This window comes from Lytechinus variegatus, chromosome 1, assembly GCF_018143015.1.
Source record: "Lytechinus variegatus isolate NC3 chromosome 1, Lvar_3.0, whole genome shotgun sequence".
In the NCBI taxonomy this organism is placed as follows: Eukaryota; Metazoa; Echinodermata; class Echinoidea; order Temnopleuroida; family Toxopneustidae; genus Lytechinus; species Lytechinus variegatus.
In genome coordinates this window covers 63,282,180-63,295,514 of record NC_054740.1, presented here as the reverse complement: position 1 = coordinate 63,295,514, position 13,335 = coordinate 63,282,180, and the positions used below count along the sequence as shown (strand labels likewise).

Sequence of the window (13,335 nt, the reverse complement as noted above, 5' to 3'; positions counted from 1 at the left end):
GCGCGTGTGTCAAGCATTAGTTTTAAATCCATTTTTTCATAGACTTATAGGCCCGAATTCGCAAAGGTGGTTTTGAATATGCGCTTTTGCCCAGGTGCACCAAATTTACACCTGTTACATGGTTAAGTACGCCATTTTGTTCACAAGTCAATGCACTATTTTTAGAGTGGACTCATATAAAATAGCATACTTAAAGGTCAAGTCCACCTCAGGAAAATGTTGATTTCAATCAATAAAGAAAATTCAGATATGCATAATGCTGAAAATTTCGTCAAAATGGGATGTAAAATAAGTTATGACATTTTGAATTATTACTTCTTTCCACAAAATATTTATGTGCACAATTTAATCACATGCAAATGAGAGACTTTATGATGTCCCTCACTCTTTATTTCTTTGGTTTTGTTGTCTGAATTAGACAATATTTCAATTTTTACAGATTTGTCAATTAGGACCAATTTGACTGAACCATTCTGCATGTTTAGGGAGAATTAAAACCTTGTTTCACATGACAATGAGGAGAAAATTATAATTTTTTTCATATTTCATATAAAATACAAAAGAAATAGTAAGGGAGTGATGTCATCAGTTCCCCCTCATTTGCATACCGACCAGGATGTGCATATTTTGTGAAATAGAAGCGAAACTTGAAAATTTCACAACTTTCGGGTGGACTTGGCTCTATAACCATGGCAACAGGCGACAAATTTGGCGTGCTGTGGCAAAAGTGCACATCAGCATTGGATATGTTTTTAATATACATGGTAAAGAAGCAAAATTAATGAAGGAAATCTGCAAAAACCATTGGTTCAACTGATGGTTTTCAAAACCACCTTTTTGGCTCTAATAAGATTTCAGTTTTAATTTGTTTTCTTTCAAGAGGAATTTAGATTGGAAAAGGGAGTTAAGTGACGATTACAAACATTTGTGGTTTAAAAATAACAATTTATGCCAATTTTTGTGGATACGCTACTCTAGGGCCTCGTTCAAATTCATTCAGAATCAGTTTTACATTTATTTTGAGGATTCGGTTGAGATCAATTCTTGTAATGTTTACCTGGTCAAGTTTTAATTTTGCATATAAAATATGATTATTATAGAGTAGGGGTTTCTTTGTACCTTTATATTTTAGTGCCACAATGACACCAGTTAAATACCTTTAAAGATCTGACAAATTCATCTCAACAAATGAAGCAATACAATCATTCCAATTTCTTATCTCAAGGGGTGTTGTTTGCAGTGCATAATTGGAAATTGTTCTTTGCGCTATTAAGATATTAATCCAAAGTTCACTTGATACCAGTTTCTATTGATCATTATTTGGTATCACCAATCCGCAATTAAATAGTTAATCATGAACCAATAGAAGATACATTGTAGAATGACTAGCATTTATTATGTATTTTTATTATTATTATTCATTGGTATATAAATCAACAGATTTAGTCTGAAAGGGTCAAGGTTAACATGTAGAATATATACAAATGATATCAATTATCATTTTCATATCACAAAATAAACATGTATTTGATTGTATATCAAGATTTAAATTAAATACATTCTTGTTTTGTAGAAAAATGTATATGAAAAATATTGAATCTCTTAAATTGTAGGGCCTAACATAATTAGGGAAATATTTGGCAAAATCAGTTTGCTATTTTTTTTACCTTAGATTCCTGAATGCCTATTTAGAATGGTGTTCCCCCAAGTGTTATATATATGATATTCCATAATTCATCAGCTTCAATAAATCTGAAAAAGGGAATGTCAACTCTAGAATCTTAGTAATTATAGGCCTATCCCGCCAAATGAAGGAGGTATATGTGAATCAGTGTACGGTCGGGCAGTCAGTTGTTCCATTGCAAATTTTGGGCATCGAACTACTTCCTCAGTTTTTAACCAATTCTTATGAAAATGTATTAAAAAAAATAGACAAAAATCTTGCATTTTGAACTACTTCATCTGTTTTTAACCAATTCTCATGATATTTAGCTCACACATTTGTCTTCGGGTAGTACTAACATGGACCTAAATGTGTTAGAAACTGTTGCCATGGTAACAGCACACGGCAGGGGTATTAATCACCTTCAGTGATAGTTCTAGTTTTTTTTTTATACTTGAGCAGAATCAAGTATTGGCAAATTTTTTCTCTATATTGCTATCTTGTTAGTTGAAGGAAGAAATAAAAGAAATTAAGAGTTAGGAGTAAAATGTGAATGAATAAATCAGAAAATTGTTCTTTTAACACCTTCAATTAAAATCAGTTTGATTTGCATAAAAGTTATCAAATTCCATCAATAGGTAAAACCAATTTTCATAATAACTCCCTATTCAATGATTACATTTTAATAATTTCAAAACATAGTTTACACACATGAAGGGTGGAGTTGCATGGAAATTCTAAAGTCCAAGAGTATTGTGATAAGGCAGATCAGTCTTGATTGAATAGTTCCCCATCAAATATAATTTTAGTGGTTCATTAACTGAAGAGCATTGCCTCCATGTTACACAGGTGGTTCCTTCATATTAAAGCCAATGGGATAGTGCCATTTAAATGCCCTGTCGCACCTTTCTGTGCCAGCCTTGTGGGCAATCACCTGCAACTCACACGCAACAAAGTTTTGAGCATATTTCTGTGTGCGAATTCGACTTGCGCTTCTGCGAGCAACTGCGCGTAAGATACGTGCTAAGATTCAAGTCAAGAGCAGGAGACCTGCAGATAGCAAAAATAGTTGGACTTGCAGTCACATGTAAGGCTTGCACAGAACGATGTGACATTGTGTTTTAGTTGAGTGTAATAAGAATGATAAATCGATGAGTGGAGTAAGGTGTCTGCTGCCCTCAAGCAGTACTTGGCTTTGCCTGAGGTGACTAATACATGAATATATGTCATGAGACATACTTTGCAGACATGAATACTGGCAGCTTAGATACCAAAAAATGACTCCGTGGGGGATCTTTGCCCCAGGGGGGGCCAGTCAAATATATTTCTGTACACATGCGTGACCAAAAAAATGTGTTTAAAGGGGTGTTTTTTTTTTCAGTATTGGACAGTCCGTGCATGCACTTATTACAGGTATCAAAAACACTGATTTTTTCAAAAAAGGGTGGTTTTGAAAGATTGCAGGGTCAAACGTATTTTTTCCCAAAGCTTTTCTTTTTTAAGACTAGCGAAATGTGTTAAGGGTATGTTCTTTCCCCCAAGCTTTTATCCCTGGGCTTTTTCCTCGTTTCTGAAAAGTGCTCGGGCCTGAGACAAAACATGTTAAGGGGTCATATTCTGGCGAAATCTTGTTTAGGGGTCAAAATGTGTAAATGTGTAGGGGGTTATTTTGCACTCATAGAAAAACTCTTTAAGGGAGTGTTTGGAAAAAATTTGGTCACGCATGTGTACAGCAATACATTTGACTGGAGAGGCATTACTATGACCATTTAGTGCACATGTAAAAAAATTCAAAGCAATAAGTCACATCTCAAAAATTTCTCACATGCAAGGGGGGGGGAGATTTGAACCAAAAAGGCATGATTTACTGTGTATTTCTTCTACCACCATGCATGCCAAGATAGTGTTTCCTCAGATATTAGGTGATTTCAAACCGCCTCGATTACACAAATTCCCATTTAATTGCGAGAATTTTTTCAGGCTGAAAAATGCCCAATAGTTGTTCTGTATTCACTCTCCTGAAACACATACTATGGGGTTTCGAGGTTACGAGCATGCACAGTATGGTTTGATAAGCATGCAAGGCACGAGATTCAAAATTCCAATCTCAGCAGCCACCCACACACTGCCAAAATACCTGCGACCTAGGAAAAAATCCCAGCGAAAGTTATCGGAATTTCGACAAGTGCCTACAAATTATTTCCTTTTGTGAATTTTACACGTAATTTGCTTTCACACTGCCAAAATTATCTGGTATTTTCTTACTGGGGTAGATCAGGGCAAATTTCCCTATCAGAAAATAACTGGAACGGACAAACTCTGAGGCCGTCTGAAACCCCCTATAGATAGTGCTGTTGTTACCTCTACAGACAGGCTACTGTCACAATAGAAAAGCTTCCTGAATATCTTTAAAACCAGGAAAGAATTTCTAGGCTGTGTTTACCTGTAATAAATACATCATTTTGGGTATGCTGTAACAGCAAGCTCAACTGTTTTACAAGCACTGTGCAGTTAACTACATTGACTAGAAACAAACAATCATAATTAATAGGCGGTGCTGCACCAGCGCGAGTTTGCTCAATCTTGAGATTTTAGCCCGATCGGCCCTCTTCGTGATTAATCTCGATTCAAGAAACCCTGTCTCCACCATCGCAAGAAGAACGATTCCTGCTTGAGCGAGGCATCGATGCATTATGGTCTGATGCTGTGAATAATTAATCCTGAGTGCGTCTGCACCTGCGAATCAGCGGAATAATTTGTAAAGTAACACGCTTTTTTGCAAATAATCCCAAGTTGAATTGGGATTGCAATATCGAGATGAATCCTGCGAACTAGCCCAATAGTTGCATATCCATTACCAACAATCTTGAGATTGTTCAGATTGGGATAATTTGCCGGATCAGAAATAGTGCGCTAATTTGAAAACTCGGGCTGGTGCAGACGGCCCTTTTGTTATGGATGCATCAGATCCAAGATAAATCTAACAACAAAGTTTACAGTCCACTGGATTCTTTATCTTGCTGTACAATAGATATTGTTATCTGTCTAGCTTCAACCTATAAAACAAGAGTATGTTGTCGTCGTACACTCGATGTTCATGGAGATAGGACTAACATGTATATCCAAAAATATTTAAGGATCAATATTTTTGTATATTGTTCACAATTTTTCTTGTGATACAGCTTCATTTGTTGAAGAACACATAATAAAGGCTCATTCTCTTCTCTCTCTCTCTCTCTCTCTTTTTTTTGTTGATAACTACTCTTCAGCGTAACATCCAAATTAGGGGAAATTAGTCACTGATAACAAAGCAGTCATGGGTCCGTGGACTCATGCCCATGTTTCTTTAGTGTGGTTTTCTGGTCTGTAGTCCAGTTCCATTCCTTGTTTTGATGAGAGATCAGTTTAATTCTGGATATTGTCACGGGCATGTCTGGTGTTCCCTACAGGTGTGAAATGTGTGTAAACCTGATGGAAAGCTGGATGACGTTGATTTTCTTAATTGATCGCCTTCAGAGTTTTGTGGAGCTTCCTCTTATTCATTGGCTTTGAAATAGATTGTATAGCTAATTGTACATATTATCTTTATGGAGTTGAGGATATAGGCTGAGAGAAAGCTGTGTATCTATTTGTCAAATGTGACTTGATTTTGAGCCAACCAGATGCATGTATTTAGGACTTGTGCTTGATTTTTTAAATTGAGTTTAAATGCAACTCTTTCTGCAACGAAACCCTGCAATCACATAGTCAAAGTGAAATAGATCATTGGACGGTGTTTTTCCGTGACATCCTAGACAAGTGCCAAGGGGTGTGTTGTACTTGACCTATGGCATGTGACACATGGGGAAAAGAGGTTTTCCGTAATTCTTAGAATATTGAGAATTGTGTTTTAGGTTTTGGTCGGCTTTTTTCACAGAAAGGATTAAACTATTTAAAAACATTTTAACAATTTTTTTGAAGACATACTTACCTATATTGAGACCTGATAAACTGGTGTTACTGTAAGTTGGTAACATATATCTGTTTGTATATTATCAGGATTGTCTTTGAAGACAACTGTTCTTTGAGCTCTACATACCTGAACTATTTCAGCAGTAAAAGGTTGTCAAGCCTTTTTTAACAAAGATGTTCTGTTGTTTATGAAATTCATTCTGGAGGAAAACTTGAAGCACTTATCGACAGCCGTCCAAAGTCTTAGATGTCTATCAAATTCATAGGCATTTGGTTGACAATTCTAACCAGAAGAATAATACTGACTGAATCTGTCTTCTGCATCAGTGGAAAATTTGTTGCATCACGCTTCATTTGCAAATCTTGAGAATTTTTCATTGCTTGAAAGAAAGAAAAAAAAAACCTATCCTTTAAACAGAATGTTTTTACAATCCAAGTTTTCAATAAAAGAAAGCAGTGGTGTGAAAGAGAAAAGATACCTACAGTAATTACTGCTTTGAATAGCAACCTTTCAAATTTCATTGCCATGGAAACGCGTGAATGCAGCATAAAATATGTAGCATAGATAGTGGAAATGATGCTGATATTGAATGCTTGCTCTCCATCTGTCTGTATTATAGGCTGCAGTGACAGTGCCACAGGGATTGTTGGCTACTATATTACTGTGATACTAATTGACATAGTGGATGTGTATATGTAGCTGTCCTTTAACGATGTGATGCAAATTAAGCCTTGGATTGGAAGAAGATGCTTGATTAGGGTTAGTTGATGCCCTGAGAAATATTGTGTAAGGCATTGTGATATTTTTTTCTACAAACCTGTGACCATGATATGGATTTCATTCAGATTCTCCCTCTAGGAGTGCTGGCTTGATGCATCAAGAAGTGAAAGAAGAGTTGAGGCTTCTGAGCTTGAAAAGCTATTAAATACTATGAGGAATCATGATGCTATCCGCTACTTTGAGACTTATTAGGATAAGATCCAGGCTTGATCAGACTGTACTTTAATACGCCATTGCAAGTTACTTCTCAAATACTCAACATACTTCCGATGTCTCTCTATGACTAACACAAATCAGATGATGGTCATCACCGACCTGCCAGAGGATGCGGTCCCTGCTACCATGGCAACTGGGGACTCCCCCTCATCCTCGCCCTCCTCTTCTTTACCCCGGACGGCTTCTCTCCCCCGCTACAGCCCGTCCAAGCTGGAGCGCAAGAACTCACTTCCCATGTCCATCGTGAATTCTCTCCTCATGTACAGGAAGAAGCCGCAACCAGAGGGTAAGCCAGATAGTAAGAAGGGCACCGCATCCAGAACCAAATCAGACGGGAGCGACAACGAGAGCACCATGCCTTCTTTCTCTGTTTCCGGTAGCACCAGGGAGGAGGCCAAGTCCTCTGCCAAGAGGTTGTCGGCATCGAGAACGAAGGACGAAGAGGGCAGGAGTGCGCTGGATGATTGCGAGTCAGTGACGTTAGGTAGAGAGGTAAGAAATTAAATGATCCTTGAACATATGGCTTGTAATTGTAGTTTTGGGCAAGGTGGTCTCTTCATGGGGAAGGGGGGTGGTTAACACACCACCACAATAAGACCCATCATGCTCTTGGAAGGTACTACTAAATTCATTATTAATATGATATTCTTTTCTTTCAAAGATATGGAAAAATGAATGCCTTTACCAAGTCCCCTCAGTTATCTCAGCCCTAATAAAATAATGACAATTGGGAATATTGGTAATGCACATTAAACAAAGGTAAAAACCTAAACATGGAAACCTATTATAGGTTGGAGGCCTATAGGTCATATACTTAAACCCATGTCTTACAGTTTGAGCAAGTTAAACCCTTATTCTGTCACAAAATTGACTAGTAAAGTGATCTGTGTTTAAGCCCATATATACATTTAGTAGTTCATGAACAATGCACCCACTAGTAAACTCAGAGCATTGTAGAACTCCATTGATTGATAAGTCCTTTATTTGGATCTGATTAAAAAGCTCTTGAGATGATTTCCTCTACTGGTAAGATCACAAAAGCAATGAGCATGTCATGGCAACTCCTATCTTGTTTATGGATTGCTAATTGGAAATGCAGGTACTGGTCAAACCCAACCACCATAAACATCTGTAGTAAAATCACCATATATGACAATTACAGTGAACTCCTACTGAAGTTGTATTAGCCTTTTGACAAGCCCTTGTTACTTGCATTTATTCTTAGTACTCAAGTAGTGGCTGAAACAAGCATTTGAAGAGGGGAGCTTTGGAAACCTGGATTAATGCAAGATTGCATTGTATTGTATCGGTTTGGTTTATTGAAAAAATCTCAAACAGGCAGCTCGCAGGCTGGAAATGTTCAATTTAAAAGCAAAAGAATAGACAGAGATAGTACGATTATACAATGGTGAGAGATTAAGCGAAAGTTAGATTAACATCGATAAAATACCAAATGCGATTGATAGAATATCAATAAATTTCAAAGATCAAGGCCTTTCAGAACCTGTCATTCACTGCTTGCTATGCCCATGTGCAAATCCACACTTTTAGTTTATATGGTACAAGTTTCATTAATGCAAACGAAACATTCACTGAGTGGCCGCTTCTTCTCAGTTAGTGGATTCAAGGCAGGAACAACAGTCAATATAAAAAATAATATTAGTAATAATAATTGGCATTTCTATAGTGCTTTATCAATCTGCAACTGCTCAAAGTGCTTCACAGTTATTATTACCCTGTCTCTGGATTTAACGCATTTCAAGCAGCCTGTTAGGCGCACACTTGCTAAACCAACCACAATGACGGTTGTTTCCTACCGTTACCCAATTATCACGTGGGTGAGAATGGCAAAGTGTGGATTGACGCCTTGCCCAAGGACGCTAGGCCATGGTGGGATTCGAACACATGACTCTCTAATTACAAGGCGAGAGTCAGAACCGCTACACCACAATGCTTCCAAAATCCAAGCCAGGTTCCTAAATACCCCGTAAATGGCTCGTTCACGCAGATTTGAGTGATTATAGTCGCTTGGTTCATGATGCATATGCATCATTATCAGAAATGGGACCTTGTCTAAAGTCTAATGTATAATCAGCTTTGGCACTGCCCCCACAGTTTTTTTTTAATGTTTGAATTGCCCCCACCCTAGTATGAAACTCCGGTGGGTAGAAAAAGGGGGTTGAGAAGTCTGTTACTACAATAATATAGATTATTACAATTTCAGTTTAACAGATGATGAAAGATTAATATCTCAGCTTTTTATTGACACTTGTAACTCTGACACCATGCAGGCATACAGTTGTCCTCAAAATTATTCATACCCCTTGTAGAAAAACATTCTTTGGTAGATTCTTTACTTGTAAAAGCTATTGTGATGTAACTTTCTTTGTATCGTTTGTCTGCTTGTTGCTATGCATGATTTGACATATGAGCTGGCAAGTCTTCATTAGCATAATAATAGATAGGGTCGAAAGTTATTTTTTGCACTTGTTCAGAATTATTCATACCCTTGCCAATACCTCAACAAAAATGTCCTTTTATGACAATGCGCATTATTTTCACTGTCTGGGAATGTGCTATTCTTTGTTCTATAGTTATTTCAAGATGTTCCAATGAATTAAATACCCTCTTTGTTAAACAAGCCATTAAACAATGATGGAAAATAGCATCTTTCTAAAAGGGTATAAATAGAGGAAAGCATTCTGGTTATTCTCAGTCTCTGATAATCATGGCCAAGAAGAAGGAGCTCAGTGAGGACCTACGGCAACGTCTTGTGAATGCCCACATTGAGGGAAAAGGTTACAAGCCCATTTCAAAGCAGTATGACGTCCCTGTGGCAACAGTCCAGAGCGTAATCAAGAAGCACGAGAGGTACAACACTGTGAAGAACCTTAGTGGGCGTGGCAGAAGTGCAAGGTGTCCCCTAAACTTGCCAGGAAAATCTGCAGAGAGGTCAACAACAACCCCCGGACCACAACCAAGGCCCTACTTGAAACGCTTGACCGGTCAGGGACGAAGGTGTCCCGGTCCACCATCGAGCGAGTCTTGCACAAAGGAGGTCTCCATGGACGCAGGCCTCGGAAGACACCATTGCTCAGGAAGAAACACCTGAAGGCTCGACTGGCCTTTGCTAGAGGTCATCTGAAGCAAAATCCAAGCTTTTGGTCAACCATCCTGTGGTCTGATGAGACGAAGTTGGAGTTATTTGGCCATATGGATGTTGAATACGTCTGGAGGAAGAAAGGGAAGCATACAATCCAAAGAACACTGTGCCAACCGTCAAGCATGGTGGTGGGCACATAATGCTATGGGGATGTTTCTCTTCCAGTGGCACAGGGAACCTCGTTAGAGTCAAAGGAATCATGAAAAAGGAGGATTACATCCAGATCCTTGATGAGAACTTGAAGGAATCTGCCGAAAAACTCCAGCTTGGCCCCAACTGGAAGTACCAACAAGACAATGACCCAAAACATACCGCCAAGCTGTTGAAGAAATGGTTCAAGGACCATGATGTCAACGTCCTAGAATGGCCAAGTCAGAGTCATGACCTGAATCCGATCGAGAACTTGTGGCGAGACCTGAAAGTCAGAGTGATGGCTAGGAACCCGACCAACCTGACCCAGCTTGAGGCCTACACCAAGGAAGAATGGGCCAACATCCCGCAGGAGACGTGCAGGAAGCTTGTGGACACTTACAGGAATCGTCTAGAAGCAGTCGTAAAGAACAAAGGCTATGCTATTGACTATTAATGAAAGACATTGGACTCAGAAAACCTAGGGTATGAATAATTTTGAACATGACATTGTTTGAATATCTATGAATAAAATACCCCTGAAAAGAGAAATTTCTTGAATTGTGCATTGTTGTTATTCTTTCACTAGTAGGTCACACATAAATCATAGAGAAACTTGATAAAATTCATTCATTTCATCACAAACATGAAAAATCACAAATATCAACAAGGGTATGAATAATTTTGAGGACGACTGTAGATGATGTAAAGAGAAATTCAGAGCATTTTAATTGAATTGAATCTTAACTCTGAATTTCCCTGATACTACAAATTACAGATATCATACAATCGAATGGATTACACATGGATGCATTTCCCAGTCTGTGCCTACATGTGCAACACAACTACAGATTCATACAGTAGATTTTCCTCTGTATTAAATGATATTTATTTCAAAGGCAAAAATAAAAGCAATGAACTTCCTAGAATCATATGAGGAAGTTTTTATTATTATTTTATGTAGCCACGTATTTAAGATGAATAAGCTGTATTTTTCCTAATGTAAGAAGCATTGTTTGCACAATATTTGATGATTCAGTCTTCTAATTAAGTGCAATGTATTTAGTATTTACAATAACTCAGGCATGAGGAAGTACTCCAATTAATGTTTGTGGAGGCATTCATGACTATATATCATTTTCATTAAAAACAAGTGAGTAATGCTAGAATATTTCTAAGCAGGTGTCAAAGTCCAAACCTTTGTTGTTATTTTGCTTTATTCTCGTCTGAAGTGATTTAATTACAGGAAGAAAAGGGAAACTAGTGCAGAAAACAATTAAAAATTCAGAAGGAGGTCTGTGCCATTTGGTGAAGGTGGTTTACAATCCTGGATTTGTAGACTTTTCTTTCGGCTCACTATGCAGACATTGCATAATTTGGATGCATTTATTTATGTGACCTTACAAGCTATGATGACAAACATGATTCAAATCACAAACATAAATCACAGTAACTGCAGATTCAGGGTTTGGTCGACCCTCTCTCCAATGCCATTTGTCCCTCACTTCAAGCTTAGCCAGTGGGCATTGTAGGGTGCAGATTGACCCAGGAAGTGTAGGTCAACTTCAACGCAGGTTTTTTTTACACAACATCAATTTTTAATACATGTGTACAGCTACTGTGTGAAGCAAAGCGAAGAATACCAATGTCCGTGCACAATATGGCATTAACGCAGAAGTTTGGCGAAACAATGACGTCATAGAATCATGATCCAAGTCACATATTCAACCTTTTTCCAACGTGTCTCTGCAGAAGCGTCTTTCAATATTCTAAATGCACTTTGAATTTGATACACCACAGATCATGTAGATGATGGAAATCATAAAAATCTCCCAATATGTTTACACTATTTGGAGAGTTCACACACTTTATTTGATCTATTCATAAAGCTTTTGTTTACAAATTATAATTTCCTCCTATTAAAGCTTCTTTATTTACTATCTATCGTCCTTGGCGGACGGCATTTGCATATTAATGAGTCAGAAAGAAGAGGATCGAAGGTATTTGTATTCCAGTTCATTGTGACTTAGCCGTAAACCAGAATAGCCTGGTGGTTGTGTCGCTGCCCGGCAAGCAGCAGATGACAGATTCGAATCCCACTGGTTCCATTTGATTTTCATTAAAGATCGAGCATGCGATCTTAAACACATAGGAGTAATGCCGAAAAAATTTTGTTTACAAATGATAATTTCCTCATATTCAAGCCTCTTTATTTACAATTCTGACATATTAGAATATTGACATTTCTGTAGCATTTGCAATACTCATTTACATTAGGGTAGAATAATGGATCAGTGTGGCTAATATATCTGCTTTTATGTTGTATTTGTTTTATTAGCTTGAAACACAGATGAGCACGACCCCTAACTATGGATCTGACATGGATGAGGTGGATAGTAGCTCTACTCCAGACCCACAGAGAACCAAGGCCCTCATTGAACATTATCTAACAAAGATAGAAAGGACTAAAGAACTTATCAAGGCTGAACAAAAGGCTAAAGATGGTAAGTAAGAAGTATTGAAAGTGAAAAGTACGTCAAAAGCAAGTGATATAAAGTCAGTGGTGAGTGATAAATGAGTTATAACTAAAGCTCTCTTTGAATATTTCTCACTATTAAAGAAAAGGGAACTAACAAAGGCTGAACAAAAAAGTAAAACATAAGATAGTAGTGATAACGTGAACTACAGCTCTCGCTGAAGACTGTCACAAAGGAAGGAAAATTCTCTATGTAATGCTAATGAAGAAAAAGTTATTTAAAAAAATGTTGGGATTCTGCAGTTGATAACCTGATAAGAAATTCTAAAGTAAAGTTGCCTGTTGTGTTTTTTAAATTGTAATAATAAAAATATCACCAGGGGCTCACCTGTGTTTTTCTTTATTTAAACTCTTATAGTCCCGTGTTTTCTCATAGTCCCGTTTGTTTATCATTGTCCTGTATCAAGAGTTTGCGTAGTTGTACAATTAAAGCTAATCAAAACAATGAAAGAGAACATGTCAAGTCTTATCACAAACTGGGGAGCGTTTCATCAATATTTTTGTCCGACTAGTTGTCAGACCTCACATCTTTCTTTGATTTTGATTGGATGAGAAGCAATGTTGCTATGGTAACTGTCAAGTATAACAGAACCTGTCAGATAGTAACCTAGGAATGTTAATTGACCATATAGGGGTTAACAGAATAAATGCAAAACTATAACACAAGAATTGCTGCTTTTCTTGTGTGAAGAAAGGGGGTTTTAAGGTCCTGCAGATTGAATTGAGCGATGTTGTGCCATTGTAAATCATTGGCCACCATTCTAAGTGTTGTAATAGATTCAAATCAAACCAATAAAACCATTGAAATTAATGAGAGAGAGCCTGAACTATGTTAAAAAGTATTATTTTAAGATGGGCTCTGTATGCTTTCCTTTAACCTCTTTTCCTTCCTCTTA

At 37.5% G+C, this 13,335-nt stretch overlaps 1 protein-coding gene across 7 annotated transcripts in view; it reads left to right on the top strand.

Annotated features, from left to right (window-relative positions):
* LOC121419399 (transmembrane and coiled-coil domains protein 2-like) overlaps positions 1–13,335 on the top strand; it is an 87,403-nt gene that overhangs the window by 60,499 nt on the left and 13,569 nt on the right. For all 7 annotated transcript variants that reach the window (XM_041613878.1, XM_041613863.1, XM_041613870.1 and 4 more), the window contains 2 exons: positions 6,878–7,103; positions 12,242–12,407. In XM_041613878.1, the coding sequence (XP_041469812.1) occupies positions 6,878–7,103; positions 12,242–12,407 (392 nt within the window). The remainder of the gene's footprint in view (positions 1–6,877; positions 7,104–12,241; positions 12,408–13,335) is intronic.